General features: G+C 43.4%; 1 protein-coding gene across 2 annotated transcripts; it reads right to left on the reverse strand.

Annotated features, from left to right (window-relative positions):
* Positions 1-368: 368 nt before the first annotated feature.
* Positions 369-18,161, reverse strand: LPL (lipoprotein lipase). Of its 2 annotated transcripts, XM_062600583.1 has the most exons (11): positions 18,103-18,161; positions 17,831-17,939; positions 10,760-10,923; positions 10,435-10,614; positions 9,663-9,774; positions 7,694-7,927; positions 7,156-7,398; positions 5,965-6,085; positions 4,913-5,095; positions 3,597-3,701; positions 369-2,599 (listed from the first exon to the last, which is right to left on the reverse strand). In XM_062600583.1, the coding sequence occupies exons 2-11, from the start codon at positions 17,907-17,909 to the stop codon at positions 2,554-2,556; spliced, it is 1,467 nt and encodes a 488-aa protein (XP_062456567.1). In that variant the 5' UTR covers positions 17,910-17,939; positions 18,103-18,161; the 3' UTR covers positions 369-2,553. The 2 variants fall into 2 exon arrangements, with proteins under 2 accessions (XP_062456567.1, XP_062456568.1); XM_062600584.1 differs by lacking the exon at positions 4,913-5,095.
* Between the last annotated feature and the right edge of the window lie 1,655 nt (positions 18,162-19,816).

The following is a 19,816-nucleotide window of genomic DNA, read 5'->3' on the forward strand; positions in this document are numbered from 1 at the left end:
TTTTGGTATAGAGAAAAGGGAAGTGTAGTTCTGCCATTTCCCCCAAAAGAGGAAACGCCTTTCAAAGTAAGGGCTGTCCCTAAAAGGACAGGAAGCTTGGAAACCACAAAGTGTAGCTGACTGGCTACTTAACACATGGCTGGGATGCTCATTGGCACATGATGGTTCTTTGCCACCTTGATTTGTGATTTTTTCTGTTTCCTGAAAGGTATCACAAAATGCAAAGATCAAAAGCTGCTTTAAACATAAAAGAAAAATCATACCCTGTCTTTTCATCCCAGAATTCAGTTAAGAGACTGTGGATTTCACATAAAACAAGACAAATATCTCTAAGATTATTTCATCAAAAGGAAACTAGTGACTTGGCATCATTTTGAAAATTTTATTAAAACCATAGGTTTCCATTCCATACAAAACTGAGGAGCTTTCTGTTTTTTAAAAAATGTATTACACTGCATTATTTCCAATGTGGTTAAGTGGTTCATTGATAAAAATCTTTCTGAAAGCTATATACAGGATTAATACCACACAACTATATAAATGTAGAGACTCTCAGTAACTTTAGCAATATATACAAACTACCTTTACACACATAAATATGGTATTTACAGCTAATAAATAACATTCAAAGCTAAATCATGTGTCCTCATGTGCAAGAACCTTCACTATCTGACGACCAAGTACTGTATGTGTTTGTATTAGATCCTGTATTAAAAGCAGACCTGTTTACACAAGTCTTGTTTCCAAAGAATCTTACATCTTAGGACAAAATTGCAACAAAATGAAGTCTGTTTGGAACAAATCACTGTATTTATTTTTAGAAGTCTCGAATGCAGTGGCTCAATGCTCAACCCTTCCCTCAGTGACTCATCCTATCTCTGCTGTAGTTGTTGGGTTAGGAAATCAAATGTGAGCAGTTTTGGAGTTGTTAATATTCCAACCTATTGCACTATTTAGAACTTTTGTTTCTACGTGTAACAATAGCCATGGCTAGAAAAAAAAAAAGTATATATATTTGTGTATGCATTGTTTTAAAGTTGGAATGATGCTTGAGAATCACCACCTTTGCACCATCTTGCATATGTGGGAAAAGATGATGAAAGCCAGTGTCAATAGCTCACATTACCACTTCTCTGAACAGCCACCTTCCAGCCTTCCCGCCTCCCCAGTACTTTGTTTATCCTCTGTAAAACTAAATGAAGGCTATGAACCTTTCAGGGCACTAGAAAAATTACACACTAAAAAAAAAAAAAATGCAGAAAGCCTTCAATTCACCTATTTTTGGCTACTCACAGCATAACTAATTCAAGTGTTTCTCAGAGCATTTATTTTTGTGGATCGCACAGTCAGGCTCCTTTTGACTATCCCCATCTCTGCTCCTTGCTGAATCCCACCTCTCTTCAGAAAACCACATATCTAGCACCAGCACTGCACCACAGCCCAGCCACAAACAGAGGTTTGTTACTGGAAATCAGATTTCCAGTACAGAGAGCGTGACTGCAGCTTGTCAGCTGTCAGGTTCATTCAGGTCCAGACCCGATACAGCTGCCACTCAGCTACATGACTGACGTTCAGTGTCAAAGAGCAGAGTAATTGTCACGATTTTAGCATCATGGATGCCAGCAAGGTGAAAAGTCCATTTCCTGCAGCTTCTGGTAGCTTGATTCCTTTGCACTTCCTAAATCAGCACAGTGTTGGAGGTTCGATGGCTCGATTTTTAAGAGATGAAAGCAAGTATGAAAAGTACAATATCTGCATAGGACACTGGTACTGCTGTCTTGTCCTACAACTGGATATTTATTGCAGGATAAGCTGCAAATAACACATATCTTAACAGATCATACCTATTGCTAAGCAGCACTGGCATCTACCCCCAGTATAACACATTCATAACCACAAACTAGGAAATTTATCCCCATATTCATTAAGTCCCTGACATCTTTGAGTAATAGTTTTACAGACAGGAAAGGTGTTTTTTTCACATAAGAAATCTACTCGTTTGCTAAACACACACTTGAAGACAATGAGATCTGGCCATTGAACTGTCAGAAAATTCAGTTAGCCAAGCCAGGAAAAAAAAACAAAACAAACAAAAAAATCTACACAAATGTTCAGTTCGGTTCTGTTCAGTTTCAGAAGACTCCTGAAATACTATATCGGTTAGAAAGAAAAGTCACGTACAAGGCTTTGATTTTTTTCAATAAATACTAAAAACTTGCTATAGAGGATTTGATATCAAGACACCTTGTCACGAGGCACTATGATTAAGCAAAATTACTTATTCCTTCCCAGTACTCAAGCTTTTGGCAAGTTGTTTTGGCATTTTTTTGTTTGTTTTTAACTATTCGGATAATGCATCTTTATGGTTAGTAACAATTTTCTGTGTGCTGAGACTTCCTACAACAAGTCTCCTAGAATAGCTAGGAATAGCAGGCAAAAAAGCCAGCAGCAGATAAAATACTTCTATATATTTGGTTCTGAACACCCAGTTCATGGGGATGAATGGACTCTCCTCCTGCCCAGTATGGAAAAAAATCTCCATTCTTGTCACTTCTAAGCAGATTCATGAGCAGAATTTTCTTTAGAGGCTTTCTTGGCACTGCAGGGGTAAAAAGAAAAAAAAAGAAAGAAAGAAAAAAAAGTAAGATGAAGAAGAAAAGACACTTGTTCCTTTCTGTCTTATTTTGAGACTTGAAGTTCAAAAATCTGCGAAAATAAATTAAGTGATTGCAGTTTCAGTGGCTGCTGCTTAATGTAACTTGGACTTGATTTTACAGGTATACTGTACATACACAGAGAGGTCAGAAGGCCTCACCAGGTCATTGCCCTGGAGTGAAGGTCAGCACACATGCCTTTTTATGTAGAACTAGACCTCAGTTTGTAAGTGTCCCCACGAGACCTTTTGCCCATAGCAACTGCACTAAAATAAATACAACCACTTCTCCAGCTCAAACCTTCGTGGATAAAGTCCAAACAAAGTTGGCCCATTTTTGAAAGTTTACTCTGAGTCAGGAAAAAAAATTAAACAGATAAGAAAAAACCATCAACAGCTGTTAAACACAAAGATGCAATCTCTGATGCATATCGGAGATGCAGATCTCACCTGGTGGTTGCCAGCAGCAAACACAGTGTACTGGGGAGAATACTTGTGTTTGTCTATTTAGTTTCTACATTGCCCTCCAAATCTGTCACTGGCCAGCAGGAAAAAGGGGCTCTGGATTGACTGAGCATGGATGCTTGGATGTCCTTGAATGAGGGGTAAATGTAGGGCATCTTTAGATAGAGGCTGAGTTGTGAGCACCTCGCTTGTAAACCCTCTACAACAATAGTTTATGCCTGGCCACTGGGTGAACGTGAGAGGCGAAGTGTACTCGCTTTCACAGAGGTGCCAACAACCACCCAAGGAGACCCCCAAATTCAGTGTTTTCAAGCTGCCAAAAGCAAACTTCAGGTTAGTCTTAATTGTGACGTTCCGCAGGTCTTTAGCAGGCTACTGTACAAGTCAACCAGTATTGGGGAGGGGGGTTAAAAGTCCCCAAAGACTCCTTCCACCACTCACTCCTCCACAAGCCTAAAACGATGCTGCTTATACATACCCTCCTCGCTTCCTGTTGACCGGCTGCTCCATGCATTTCACAAATATTGCTGCTTCTTCCCCTTTTCCGAGGTGCGAGGTGCCGTCTCGGGAGCAGAACACCACCCTGTGGAATAAATTCTGCACAATGACACGGCTCAGCCAGACGCATCTTTTCAGCTACAACATCAGAACTGATGCCCGGAGGCAGCTTGTATGCTTCTGTCATGTGGGGCACTACTACCTTTAGTGCCTTAATGTCAAATCACAAGGAGAAAATTACTTTGCTAAAAAGTAGAAAGCATGGATCTTGTGAGGGAAGAATCACCGTACCAGAAAAACTGGTAAACGTGTTAAGCACAGAGCTAGAATTGCAGGCATAACTTTGGTGCTTTGCCTCAAACCTCCCAGTGGCTGAGACAGCAGAGCCTCTGGCACAAACTCTCTTGGATCTTTGCTTACATCGACCCTCGTGTGACTTTTGCTTCAGGTGAATGATCCTGGAAGACAGCCTTGCTCCCCTGAATGTTTGCAATAGAGTAGGCTGCCGATGCCAGCAAACCTCAGCGGCAGCTTTTATACTTATCAGTACTTCCCCCGCTCCTGTATTTGTCCACTCTGATAACTGCTTTCTTGATAAAGCAGTGGCCTTGTTTACTCAAAGTAGGAACATATTACCCACAACACTGTACATAGGACGTGAATATTCTGTTCTGGACCTGTTTTCTGTCAACAGTTTTCATGCCTAAGGAATTTGAATGTTTCAAAGGATTCATGGGAAAAACAGTCCAGTTCAGACTTTGAGTACCGTTTCAGTATTCACATATTGGCAATGTCTTATATGCCTTCAACAGAGTCTCATATTTCTCTTTCCACTGACTATTCAGGGATTCCCAGCTCCAAGGAATTCCAAGTTAATGAAGCAATCATTTCCTGTGCAAATACAGTTTTGGAAAGGTTTTTAAAAGTCTTCTTCTAAGTATGTTCTCTGCAAGAAAACTTGTACAAATGTCCAACAAGAGAAAGGAGAGAGCAACTGCAAATACAATCAAAACTTCTAGTTTGCCAAGGTCCTCTCCTGTGTACTATAATTAATCTGGAACACGTGAGACAGTGAGATGCAAATGAATCCTGTGGGAGAAAAATTACAGACTGTAGATTCCAGGGGAACAAAGCAACTGTAAAGTCATTTGAGATAAATATGGGTTTGGTGCCACTGAAGCCCTAACTATCAGTGCTGCACCCATTTGTAATTGCTTTCCATGTTTTTTTCCCCGCCCTGTCAGGAAAAACCCACAATTAAAACTAATACACTTTATGACAATGAAAACGAGTTACTTTTTCTGAGTTTCTCCTGACTTTACTCTGACTCTCTGGATGTCAAATGTAAAAGGAGTCCACCAGTCAGACCAGCTGAAGAAAGTGTCCTTCTCCCACTGCAGCTTTATCATAAGTAGGTCACCAATATCCACTTCTGTGTAAATCAGGAAAGAGAATGTTTTGTTTGAGGAAACTTCAGGCCTGTGAGGAGGAAAAAAAGAAAAAGAAAAAAGAAAGAAACAAGAAGTGGGAACTATTGCAAAGACCACAAAAGCCCACAAGACTGATCAGTAGTCCTAAAAGTAAGCTATGGAGAGATTGGCGGGATTGGGGTTATACAGGGAGAAAACAAAAGAAAATGAAGGGGAAGTTGTGAAAAACAGAACTTTCTGTACTTCTAAGAGGACGGAAACAAACTCTTCTCCATATTCCTGGTTGACAGAGGAAGAAAAAAAAATGAAGGTTTTGTAGGAAGAAGGACTTTGGTCCTTCCAGGAAAGGACCAAAGGAAGGAAAAGCCTTCTGGCAGCAAGGACAGTAAAACCCTGGGATAGGCTGTCAGGCAAAGGGTGCCCATCTCCATTGCTGGTGGCTCTCTGGAGGCTGTTAGACAAACACCATCCAGGAACAATTCAGAATTTGTCTCCTTGGAAATGGATTTTGGTGCCTTCCAACCCTGAGCCCTGCCAGCCCACTCCACATGTAAGGGCACATGTAAGCACAGACTTCACCTGATTTGCAGAGTTGTGAAAGCAACTGCCATCTCTTTGCTCAGCTTCTGTGCCAAGGCCTTCAAACCCATTTGACAACTAATTTCAGGTTACATTCTGATTTTAAGTTGCTTTAACAGAGCTGGAGTGTGACACAACAACTTAGAAAGGGAAAAAATGACAATGACATTGATCCATGACAAGATCGAGCCTTGGCAAGCTGTAACCACAGATTTCCATAGCTGGAGCTAGAAATACAGACTTTGCAACTGGGGCTTTAACAGATTTGGGCTAGACTGCAGTGGGGTAGCAAAACATAGGGGAATCAGTTGCATTGCAGTGTTTTTTGTTCCTACTTACAGTGTGAAAGCAATGTTCTCACTCTCGTCTAGTGTACCATACAAAGAGATCAGGAAAGGCTGGTTTGTCTTGGTTGTATTGGTCTTCCCAAAGAAATGGATTTTGACCTGGTAATGAAAGACTGGAAGAAGAAGATGAAAGAAAAGCTTATTATGAAAAAGCCTAGGGTTCCAAAGAGATACTACTGATGACCAAACACTTAAAAAAAAATAAAATAAAAAGTGCAAGTCCCAGTCTGGAATATGCCAGTATCACTAAATGGAGGAAGCTTGTGGGTATTCAGGAAAATATTTTTCTGAGGAGGTAAAATATAGAATGCAGAGGCATCACATTTAAAAACCTTTACAACCCTTGCAACTAAACTGGATGTTTAGCTGAGTGGCACATTAGTAATCATGGGTTCTGCAGCATGGCCTTGAAACCTGTTATAAATGTGCACGACTTGCACACTTCGGCTTGAATCAAAGAAGCTATGCTCTGCTCCTCATAAAGGGGCTTGTTGAAGTATATTCAGCCTTGTGACACTGCGTATTAAGTTCCAAATGCCAACCAAACACTACTCTTACATCTCTTCCAACCCTGCAAGCATTTTCCCTCTAATTACTGATCCATCACACTGTTCCTCTCTGCTCACAACACATGCAAAGCCATGTGGCACAGTCAAAGCTAGAGAAAAAAATCCAGCTTAGCAGTTATTTCTCTATCTGAAAGCCTTCCAGTTTCTCAGACCTACCAGTATGACAGTGAAAATTCAGAAGATTTTAACGTAAGGTGTGGTGCTTCTCTGGCCAAAGGTGGTATGCAGCCATAAGTCTGATGGCTGCACATCTTTAAGTTACCCATCAGGCTGAGCTTCACTGATTATTTTCCCAGTAGCAGGAAAAACTCATTTGGAGGAAAAAAGTACTGGAAAAATTCAGAAGACTCAATTGTTCCAAGTGGAGTCACTGCCCCAGCTGCATGGTAAATCATCTTCACATTTTGTCACTTAAAAGTTTGTTACAAAACATTTCCCTTTTTATCTTCTACAGAAGAAATTCCTCACTAGAAATAAATTCTCCCTTCAAATGCTGGACCTTGCTCACCGCAGGTACCGAAGAAGAAATATTACCATCTGGGACATGGACCCACTCCTACCCAGAGCTGAGCAAAACTACCACTCCTGCCCACCAGCAAGCAGACTGGACCTACCTTTATAGGGCATCTGCGCACGAGTCTTCAAGTACATTTTGCTGTTTCTCTTCGTTCTGACTCTGTTGACCTTATAACCCAAATTGTTGCAACGGTTCTTCCGGCAGCTCAGGCAGAGGCCCTTCTCAAAGGCCTCCTTTGTGTTGCAGCGGTAGGCCATGCTTGGCTTTTCTTCATAGAGGAGGGAGTCAATGAAGAGGTGAATGGATCGTTCATGAGAGCATTTCACTAGCTGATCCACATCTTCAAGGAGAGAAAAAAAGATATATATTATATATAATATTTTATTCATATATATATGTGTATGTGTGTGTGTGTGTGTGTACGCGTGCGCACATATGTGTACATATAGGTAGGTAATGCCAGCAATGGGCAAAAACCCTATTTCAAAGTTGGGCTTTGAGTTGGAGAGTTTTAAAAGCACCTAGAAGAAGAACAAATTCCTGTGCCTCTCAGAGGATCTCTGCTTGTAGGAAGCCCACAGGCTACATAAGATCTTCCTTTAGATGTCACACTGCTTGCTACAGAGTAGTCTTACCAGCAAAGCCTTTTTCTGCAATCAGACGAAGAGCCTCTCCTAAGTTGCAGCCTGGCTGGAAGCCTCCACCGTTAGGATAAATGTCGACATGTCCAACTGGTTTCTGAATCCCAATGCTGCGATCCGGAGAGCCCCGAGTGTACGTGTGTAGGACATCCACAAAGTCTGCATCGTCCGGGGAGAGGCGGGTGGGTGCATCGGCATACTCAAAGGTGGGACCAGCAGGATCCAGCCCTTCACAGGAAAGCCACAAGAAAAGGACTGAGATGACAGTCTGTCGAAACACTGCCAGTGGTAGCAAACACCAAACTCAGCAACTGGGCTGGAGCTTTTCTTAACGATGTCACTACCGATGCTACAGGGGGCCCATTTAAGTAACACCCATGCTTGCAGGAGGATCAAACGCCCTAGCTTGAAATGCTGTCATCTTTTCTTTAAAAATGTGTATGTAAACATATGTAAAAAAGCACAAATAACTTCTCCATAGCTGTAACGTTTACAGTGGATGGAAGAAACTAGCTAATAAATATTTTCTCAGTGTTTTCCTCTCTTGTCAAAAGACTGAGGAAGTTAAAAACTTCTATTTGAAGTGTCTGAAGCATGGAAAATGTCTTGCTGCTAGCTCCCTGTCACGGGGACAAGTAGGGAACATAAATGAGAGTTTCACTGTTTGCATGCCTAAGGGGAGGGGGAATATTATGGTACATTTCCAACTTGCAGCAACACTGTAGCATCAAAAACATTCACTGCTATTCTGCCAGGAAATAAAAACTTCCATTTATAAAACAAGCACAAGCAGCTTCTGTTACTGTATAATCTTTCACATCATGACAACACACCTGGGACATGGCTGCATGCAAAGCTGTCCCCATGGGATGCCTCCTCCATCTAGCACTCCACCGGGGACAAGTACCCAGGTGAGCCCACCACAGGACACCTGTCCACCCCTCCACCACCCTGGCTTCTGCTGAAAGGACTTCAGGGACTCATCCCTGCGCCCAAGGGCTGTGCTGCCTCCCCAGGCAGATGTCATCCTGGGCACTGAGGGGTAAAACAGAGCACTGGTATTTGAGTGATTTGAATCACTCAGCTCTCAGATGGCAACAGATCAAAATGAGGCACTTGCAGCTGGTGTTACGCGACCCCGTTAGGTGTTGCTGCTCCCGGGCAAGGGCAACCCAAGAGCTTGTGCATTAGCTCTTGAACTACTGCTGTTTCCAGACTAGCACAGTAGTGTGCATGTGTTCATACTAGCTTGCAGTGTGGTGTGAGCTACCTCACACAGCACTACATCCAGCATACTACTCTGTCTCCATAAGCAGACATTTAAGCATGCACAGAAACAAGGCAGTCACATGCAGCCTTCCAAACCCTTCCCAATGCTCTCCCAGTATTATTTCAGCCTAGATTAAATAAGTAAATCATAACAGACTCAAGTAGTAAGCCATAGCGGGTCTCTTCTGATTATTTGTTCAGTTTCCCCTTGAGCTAGTATAAACTTCTTGCTTCCACAGCATCCATTCACCATGAGCTCTGCAGATACTACACCCACTGCAGGAGTATCCCCTGCTTGGGCCAACCCCCACCAGTGTCAAGAGATGGCTTCTGGCTCAGGAAGAGGTAGTTGAAGTTCTTGTGCTGCAAGAGATAGCAACCTTCTCCAAGCCAGGGATTTGGTTAGCCTCTGTCACACCCCCAAGCTGGTCTCTCCTCAAGGCTGATGAATCCCTGCCTACTTACTTTTGCACACAAGCGCATTGAGGTTTCACACTTGCCACCTTTGTTGCTCTGCTCTCAAGCTTCTCCCATTCTGCTAAATAAATAATATCAGCCCCATCAATTTAAGGAAGTATGAACACATAGCCTAAGCAATAAGCAACAATTATTCTGGTGATCTCCCACGGGGAAGTGATACGTCCAGAAGGAAGAGATAGGACCCTCCACTTTCCACAAATTCAGGTTTTCTTACCAGTAATTCTGTTGACCTTCTTCTTGGTCAGACTCCCAGCTATGCCAGCAGCATGAGCACCCAGACTGTATCCCAGCAAGTGGACGTTGTTGAGAGGGTAGTTGATTTCCTCCTGGAGGAGGAAGTTTTGTTTAAAGTTTGAAGTCAAATCTGATATCATCAGAAGATGTGGGGTTGGGAGAGGAAACTTATCTGAAAAACTGGAATTTTCCTTTGAATCATAAGCAATAATAGAGGAAAAAGCCACTAAATATAATTAACATCACTTTACTCTGTTTTAGTTAATTTGAGTTAACCAGTTTAAGACAAAAATCTAAGCAGAAATGAATGCAGAACTTGGGACACAACACAGGACACATCTCCTTGAATACATATATTTTTCTACCAATATAGAAGTAGTAATGCTTTCTGGATCCCCTAAATGTTTTCCAAAGGCAGGGCAGACTAAGTGTCTCCCTCATGCTGGTTTCTGTATAAGCTATAGGAACGTGCCTTCCACAGCTACCTCTCACCGAGCCTTTAGATATAGTCTGTGGACCACAGGGCTCCATGGACTACAAGGTGAAAGTCTCCAGACTGTAATATAAAAGGCCTCCTTGTGTCAAGATAGCCACAGAAATAAACCCAGAATTTTTTCAGTCCAGCAAAACACTGTCTGTGACAGCTCAACCCCATTTATCCTACAGGAGACTATTAACATAGCTGTGTCGTTGCTGCTTTGTCTCCTAAGACTTTATACATAACGTGTGGCATGCGTGACTGCACGTCTTACCTCCATCCAGTCAATAAACATAGCGACATCCTTGCCCACCAGCTTCGTGTAGGCAGCAGACACTGGGTAGTGCTGCTGAGCCCGAATCAGCCAGTCAACTACAATGACATTTGAGTCAGGTTCCCTCTTGTACAGAGCATCCACCAGCTTCGGGACCCAACTTTCATACATCCCTGTCACCTGGTTTTAAAAAGAAAAAAAAAACAAAAACAAAACACTTAATATTGGTGTCAAACAAGCACATCTGCTGAGACATCTAACACTGTCCATCAGGAGTGTTGTCAAACGTAAATCCCAGAAGGAGATTCCTCCCCTTGCTTCTTACCGTCCATCCATGGATCACGACGAAGGTTTTACTGGTGTAGTTGAAGTTGCAATGTGCCAGGGTTTCCACTTGCCCAGGAACCAGGTAGCAGACATCCTCGTCGGGCTCAGCAGCTGTCCGTAAGGAAAATTTGCTCTCAATTCCCTCAAAATTCTTCTCAGCTCCTGCAGTGCAAGACCATAGGAAACAGAATGGTGTTTCAGAAGTAGTAAGGCAAACAGATCTGCTGTAGGAAGGCTAATAGTAAGTGATAGACAGTCACAGGCATGATCTTGGAAAGATATCAAAAAACAGACAAGAAATGGCACTCGATTTTCATTTACCTCAGTGCTCCTTTTGCACCACAAGGGCTATGTAAAAGGAAAAACAGGGTGAGAACTGCTCCCATCTGAAGGTCCTAACTCTGCTAAAATAGGGAGAGTTTGCCCAGCTGCCAGATACATACATATAGTACATACAAGCCAGTATTTTCTCCATTGTACTATTAATAAGAAATCTGTGAATTATCACAGTGGCAGAGAAAACTGTACAGGGAGTGTCATACTGTATGTGGTAAAGCAACAAATTCCTGCTACACTGTGATATATTTTGATGGCACATTTCCCACATCACTTCATCACTAATCACTCTTTAACAAGGCTCCTTTTAGCATCCAGTAGTTGAGTCCATCAGAGGTAACAGCCATAAACTCATCATGGACTTACAATAAAACACAGGTGTTAGTCTTTGCACCAACAGAGAAAACCAGTAGCTGAGATTATCAAAAACATTTTAAGGGAACTTAACTGAGCTAGCAAAGCAGAAGTCTATTTTGAAGACAATATTATTTCAGATCATCTGATAATTGGGTTTTGAGAAAAATCTTTTACCTGAAGATATTTTGAATCCAGAAGGGGTGAAGACTATGCGCTAGTAGTAACACAGCATATGATGGGCCATGCCTGAAAGGACCACTTCTTTCTCAGAGCACACTCTCCAGTTTCCATATTCAAAATATTAATTGCTCTCTTTGTTCTTGACAAGGCAGATGAGTGACTTTAGATTTTCTGCTTGCTGACCCCTTTGTCTAGAAGGGAACTTAAATGTCTCCTCTTTTTAGGTCTAATTCAACACCTAAGCACCTCTCTTCAGCAGACCCTGAAATTAATTATAGACTTAAGCATACACTCCAATGCTTTTCTGAAACTAGGCCCTACTTTGGCAACTTTCACTTAGCAAATATTGATCGCTCGTTTTCCAAGTGCAGCTGAAGCTAGGCCAACTCTGTCCTACTCAGTGTCGTTTCCTGGCATCCCACCCTCCGAGGTTTCGCAAGTATCTAAGGACACATTGATGAATGGCTAAGAGCCACCACAGGCAATGCAAAGGTACAAGGTGAAGTCCTCCTGTGAGACATGCAGAACATCTCTGCTCTCCTTCTATTCCCTTTGTAGACGAGTTTTTTTTTTTTTTTTTTTTTTTTTTTTTTTTTTTTTTTAGCATATTTTTATTTCTCTGTGAAGTTGTGCTGCATCACTCAGAGGCTACTTCCACAGTGAATTATTCATTGTTTCCTAAAACTTTGTCTTTGGGGCTCAGTCAAACTACACACAAAAAAACATCTATTCCTGTGACCTTCAGCTCACGGCAGAGGCTCTCTGAGACAGTGGTCTGACATCAGCCACTTAAGGTTGCCGAAGCCCATGGGGCTCCCCACCCACAGAAGTAAAGCCTGAGCAGAGGCACGACGTGAACTGCTTGCTGTGCAGAGGCAGTGCTCAGCACCCCACTGGACCTTGACTGCATCGAGGTGGCCAGCTAATCCAGGGTAACTACACAGTGGGCCCCCTCCTTGCCTCCTCTCCCCCAGGAACAGATGCAGTTTACAACATCCCCAAAATATTTTTTTTCATCCAAACAGGGTGAAAATAACAACTTACCTACTGAAAACACACAAACCGGCTATGCTAGCCGAATTTGCTTGCCCTGCAACTGATCCTAGTTCTAGGTCTTTTACAGAAGAAACTGCCCCTTTTTTGTACCTTTCGTGTTCAAAACTTCACTACTCAGAGTGCAAACCTGCTTTCAGAAACTTTCTTTTTTAGCCAGAAAAAGGTAAGACCTGCAGACTGATTAGTTGTTCATTAAATACAATTACTTAACTTTCACTCAGCAATGAAACTGTAAAACATTAAAAATACCAAGAACAGCTTTCAATCATAAAGTGTACAGCACAAGGTCATTCAATTATATATAGTTCTGTCCACATAGGAAGGAGGACAAAAATAGTCCACCTGCTCACTAGTCATACTACTTCCTTTCATATTTAGGAATCATTTCCCTTCCTCAATTAAACCTGTCTGATAATCTGTCTCATTGTGTGTTCTCAAACACAAACTGACATCTGTCTCATTGCGTGAAATACATGCCATAATGTGCAAATAGCTCAAAATGTCTCTCTTAGGTTTGTCATAAGCTTATTTCCCTCAATCTATACTTTGAATTTTATGTCACTAACGAGGAGAGTCTGCAGTATAACAGCATCTTCCCCTGTAGAGGTGCAAAGTGCTCCACAAACATTAATATGCTCCAGTCTCATAAAAACTTTGGGTGGGATTTAGGGTATAGTAGGAATTCAGCCAGCACTGAAATGCAGGCACCTCTGTCAAAGCAGCAGCTGCAAAGCAACAGCCCATAAGTTAGGGAAATGGCAGAAGGCCACCTGCTCAGCTGGCTACACTGCAGAAGGAATCAGAAAGTCAGAAGAAATTATGATTAGCATCTTTTAAGCTCACAAAAAGTTTCATAGCGTCTGATGGCCACCCATGCTCAATTCCCAACAGCAAAGATAACCAACCCCAGCAAATTTCAGTCATCTGGAGGGTACTAACACTACCCCTTAACGATGTATTAATTAAGAAGCAGTCCTCAAAAAATTCCTGTGTTCAGCTTTGCAAATTCTGGCTGGGTCACAGCACAAGCCAATTCATCTGTACCTCACACGGTAAAATTAGGATGTACTTCAAGCAATACCATCTAGTCTCCTACCATTTGCAGATTTAACTTTAGAAATACCATAATGAAGTAGGTAATAATGTATATGCATTCACCATACATATTGACTGATACCTACATACACCATGCTTTAAAACTGCAGCAGGATATCCCTTCAGGAGGCTAGCATTTGCCAGTTCCACATTGGCATCTTATAAGCACTGTCTTGGTCTCATTAACAAAATAATTGAGACAGACTGTGTCATGAATAGACTTTTGTCACAAACCTTTTCCTCATTGATTTAAAATGAGAAGTCTCCTTGAATCATGTTCTAATTTTCCAGTCAAACATTATGTCAGCAGGTTTCATTCCTACAGTCTTACACAAAGCCAAAGAAATGCAGAAACTCTCTATGCAAACACTCACTCACCTCTGGTTAACTAAAGATGTGTTTTAACACAAGTTAGTTAAACCAGTACAAATCCACACAGAGAGAGTCTTCAGCACGTTTCTGAATGGTGGGTACTAATTTAGCAGAATTTGCTTCAGGCTTGATATAATGGAGATGGATAGAAATCAGGTATAAAGAAAATGATGTGTGCCTATATTGAAATGTTGAAGTAGTTTTAGCAAAAAGAATGCAACTCTATTTCTAAACAAGACCTTAAAGAGAAACAGATCTGGAGGTTTAAATATATATAATAGCAAAACTTTGCTTTTGCACACTTTCTAGAACCTAGTGCAGCAGAGGTATTAAAACACGTGCCCTGTGTTGCAAAAACTTACAGGCACACAGTTGCAAATACAGGCCCTGTTATAAAGTTTTCTGGCCACTGCTGTGTGTTTAGGGCTGGCAAGGTGGCCCATAAAGGGATATCCAGATATCTAGGGAACTGGAAAATGTAGAACTAAGAATTAAGCTACCAATTTCAGATTGGAGCAGGCTTTTCTGACAGCATACAGGCTCTATTGCCAAATTCTGTAATTTTATCACTCTCTGCAAACTTTATATTGCTTTTCTTAAACCTCTATTTACACACTCTCAACTTTAATCTTCTAAAAAATCTGTCCTGTAATTCCAGGTATACTGTAAAATCTTGGAACTCTGAAGAAAGTGCTAGACAAATACTTAGGAAAATAGGAAAATTCAACTATTGAATTTTCCCATATTTTATTTTAACCAAATGCACTCTACTTTGGACCTGCAGTTTGTGAAATTTAATTAAATCCGAGATTCCTACCAATTCTGAAAGAACACCACTGACTTTAAGCATTCAGACACAGTACAAATGTAAGTTTACACAAGAATCAAGAAGAGAATTCAGCCTCAAATTTCCTTCATGGGAAGCCTAAGCCAAGCTTGCAGTTGATTTTGATGGAGGAAACTTTATCACTAGTCAGCTGGGTGGAGAACTTGAACTCTGAGGAATAACAGCATCTGGAATATTAAGCAAAATTAAACTGCCAGCCTCAGACACAGGCAATCAAAGATCATAATAATGCAGTTGCCAAAATCAGTGCACTTGACTAACCTGCGGATTAAATAGGGAAGCTTTGACAAACAAGAGTTTCCTCACATTATTTACATAGAAATGAAAATACTATTAGCTACGTGCAATGAACATACTTCTTGCCCATGTAAACTGAAGGTAACACACACAAGCACAGAGGCACACATCTGCACATAAAATCAAACATTTACAGAACCAGCTAGAGATAACTGAAACAGCTTGTTCTCCAGCTGATAACTGGTGTGATGGTAATGCATCAGTTGCAGTGAATTCCTGCACAGCTTCTCTAGCAAACTCACATAATAAAGGGACTCTATCACAGAAAGTATTATCGCTTAATTTGATCTATAGAATAAACTGAAACCAGACTACTGTGTTGCAACCTCATAAAATCCACCCCATAAGTCAGGTTATTGTTTAACTTTGCTGTGAAAGAAATTCCACTTCCAGTTTATTTATGTCTTCCTTAGGGGTAGAGCCCAGAGCCCAAGTTCTCCCACACTTCCCCGCAATGCTGGTGGCAAGACCAACACCTCTGAAAAGCTGAAGCTGAGATGCTGAGTGGAGATCTGCCTGCTCAAGCCCTGCAGCTGGTGGTAGGAGGCAAACCCCAGCTCTCGCACTGTGCACATCAGTGCTTGCCCCACATCTGAGGCACTCCCTGTCCACCAGATGCTTACTCAGCTGCAGCTAGGAGGCTTGTAACTCAGTGAACCTAACAGCAGATCTCTTGCCTTCCATCAGACCCTCTGGGGTATCTGGAATTAGGCCAAAACAACAAAATACGATCAGTGTCAACTTTACAGTAGTAAGGACCAAATGAGGCATGAAAAAGCCACGCCATGCAAGTACCTAAGAAATTCCTGCACCTAGGGAATTCCAGGAGGCTTTCCTGTGAACACTTACCCTGATGCAACTCTCCAGTGCACTTCTGACAGCCCGCATGCCTCACCTCTGCTCTGCCTCAGAAATGCATTGCTGCTGGAAAGACTGTGCCACAGCTGCTCTGGCAGGTCTGTCCCAAACAGCCATAGCACAAGCTGGCAGAGCACATCACACAACAGTGTAAATCTGGTATAACCCCTGACTATGGATTTACACTGGTAAAAATAGAGAACAGCATGTATTCCCAGAAATGTTATCTTCTCCTGGAACATCAATGTTACCTTCACCTTGATTTTTTTGATGTTGTTTATTAAAGACTCTGGATTCCTGGAGGGCTGGATCATGTATTTTCCACGGTTTCAAAACATCTTTTTACTATGGTGAGCAAGAAATAGTGTGAGAGTCAAGGCTTAGATAGTTTTAGGATAGTCACACAACCTCTTCTCTTATAACCTATTTCTATGGAGAACTAATACATTCATTAGTTTTATACAAAGCTATTTCTAGAGGGATGAAAGCTTGCTCAAAAAGAAAGTTATCTCACTTGATAAGATTAAGATACTCTGAGGAAAATCACTTTTGATTGCCTCTGATGGCACAAGACAAAATTTAATACAAGAATACATTCCTTTGGCTGTGTCCTAGCATCCCATCCTTACTTCTGAGTACTTCTCTCCAGCTTCTTTATACAGAAAGGAAATAACAGAGGCATCCACACTGAAAAAGAGCAGTCTCTATTGCCCACTTCAGTGTCACTTTGTGGCTACAGCAGATACATACACATTTTCTTCTAACAGCGTGGACTTTTAAAGATACACTAATCTCTCACACACAATGTCTAAGAAAGCGAGACCTTGACAGGGCCCTGCTATCATAAATTTAAGGAGTAGTAGACTATTACCAACCAACCTCTTTGCTTAATCTGCAAACATCTTGCAGATTAAAGAGGAGAGCATTAATGAGCATCTACTAGTCACTATGCGCAGATGTTCTAACATCTATATCATGGGGGGGGGCCTACACACACAAATACAGGTAAAGCAGTATAGGCATAGTAATGTACATGTATGCACATAATAAAGTACACATATGTAGATGCTGCTAGGGAATATCCCTCTGTTAGCATCTTCTCCTAATTGATTCTGTTGCATTAAAGACGTTAACTGCAACCTGGAGGTATCATCATGACCTTGATGAAACTCAGCCATGCCTTGGACAAGCGCTGATTTCCCACCCTGCATTTCCTAGGCAGCAAGGACGGTGGGAAGCCGGGAAGTAGGACACCAGTGGGACACGGGGCTTCCACGCATGGCCGACGAGGCCCTCGTGGGACCCTCGAGGGTGGAGGGGCCCCACCGCCCCAGGTGCCACCTTGCTTCCAGCAGCCACCTCGCCCTCGGGGCAAGAGCCGGGCTGCCCCCGCGGTCCCCGACACCGCATCTCCCCCAGGGAATGCGAGAGCCCCCTTCGCAAAGCACCCACCGTGCAACACACCCGGCGGCTGCACCCCCTCCTCCCCCGCGTCGGGGGGCACGCAGCCCCCCCCCCCCGCACCCCTCCGAGCTGGAAACAACTCCCCGCTCCCCACCGCGGCGCGACACTTGCCCCCGCAGCCGCCCCGCACAGCGGCGGGCGCGCACCGCCGCGGAGCCGCCGCGCCGCCCCGTCGGGGCTGCAGCCGGTGCCGGCGCCCTCACTCACCGTCGTCGGGGGCCGCGCACGGCGCGGGCACCCAGCGCAGGCAGAGGCACAAGGCTGCCAGCAGCGCCGCCCGCCCCATGTCGCCTCCTCGGCTCGCTCTCCTCGCGCTCTGGCGTACCGGAAAAGTTTCCGTGCAGGAAATTAAATAAATAAATAAATAAATAATAAAATAAATCAAAATAAATAACTAAATATAAAGTTTGCAAAGAGTTGCAAAGCAAAAAGGGGGGGGAAATAATAACAATAATAATAGTAATAAAAATTAAGCTCACTCAAGGAAAAGCTAGCGGCCCCTAAAGCACCCCAGCTGCGGCACACTGCCCCGCCTCTGCCACCGCGACTCCCGGCCGGGCACTTATGTCCCCGCCGATATGCAAATATGCAAATAAGGCCCGCACTCATTGGCCGCACCGCCGGGGGCGGGGCCGGGGTTGCCGGGGCTGCCGGGGCTGCCGGGGCTGGAGGGGCTGGGGAGGTGGGGGGGGGCGCCGCCCCCGCTGGCCCGGGGCACGGCACGGCACAGCACGGCACAGCAGAGCACGGACCGGACCAGCACCACATGGTGCAGCCCGGCTCAGCATGGTCCAGCCTAGCATGACATGGTCCAGCCCAGCAGGACACGACCAGCCCAGTATGGCATGGTCCAGCCTGGCACTGCATGGTGCAGCCCAGCAGGACACGGACCAGGCCAGCACGGCATGGTACAGCCTGGCACTGCATGGTCCAGCCTGGCACCTCATGGTCCAGCCCAACAGGACACGGACCAGCCCAGCAAGGTCCAGCACAGCGTTTTTTTTTCCACCCATGGCTCACTTTCGAGATGCTTTTTTTTGGTGTGGTGCCGCAGGAGTTCTGCACAGTTTCTGTGGGAACAAAGAGGTCTCCCATGGCAAGGCGATACTGGGAGCCCTCATGCACATGGCCGGGGCTCTCTGCAAGTTCCTGCTGTGGGAGAGATGACTGAGACCCAGGAGTTCAGGCACCGCATAGCAGTGCCCACATCTGCCCCACTATCTCCTTGTCCCATGGCATGTGTCCCCTGAAGGATCCCCTCTGCCCAGCCATTTCTCTGCCCTGCAGGCATCAGCCGAGATGTTTCCCCGTGCTACTCTCCCTTTTGCTCTGCATCTCTTCCCTATCCTAGCTCCTCTTTGCATGCAACCAGATCTTCCTTATCATCCACATTTTTGCACCAAGAGCCAACTGCTAATTGCACTCGTAGTCCAGCACCTGCAATGAGCCCTTTGGTGTTCACTTGAAAAGCCTTTGCCAAAACTCTGTTTTGTGTATGCTTAAGGGAATACAAATCTGATGTGTAAATAAATACCCTAGAGATTACATCAGGACTCTGGAGAAATATGAAGTTGCATCTCTGAGCTGTTCAGCTCTCACTGACCTTTTCAGCAATATGGTTTGCAAGCAACTTCTCATTGTTGGCCACAGGGTAAAAGATCAGTTATGTAAGAACTTGCAATGAAGAAATATTAAGTTAATGACAAGACTAACTTTTATTTCATGCTTTTTCAAAGCCCCAATTTCATAAATAAGCCTTTGACACAGGGAACACAGGGAATCAGAACTCCTTGGTTTGTGCAAGGTGAAACAAATGGGGTTCACTTTGGGCATGACTGCTTCTTTTAGGACTATGTACCTTAGGAGACTAAAATATATCTGTTTTGTATTAGTGAGGCTATCCAATATGAGGTTGCTTTAGTATAGCAGGACAGAGTCACCCTTGCAACTTCAGATTTCACAGGAAGGGTATTAAGAGAGAATATGTCTTCCTCAGGTCACAGCATGAGGTTCCTCCAAGGCTAACTCCTATTTATATCCAAAAGCAAGAGGAAGAATTTAATGAGAGTATGACTGACCATGCTGTGACTTACTTTCAACTGAGACAGCTTGGCAGAAGTGCTAAACTGCTGTATGAGTGGGAAGGTGGGTAGATAGGAGGTGAGAGGCTGAGGGTAAGAGAAGAGATGAGTC

This window comes from Rhea pennata, chromosome Z, assembly GCF_028389875.1.
Source record: "Rhea pennata isolate bPtePen1 chromosome Z, bPtePen1.pri, whole genome shotgun sequence".
Classification (NCBI taxonomy): Eukaryota; Metazoa; Chordata; class Aves; order Rheiformes; family Rheidae; genus Rhea; species Rhea pennata.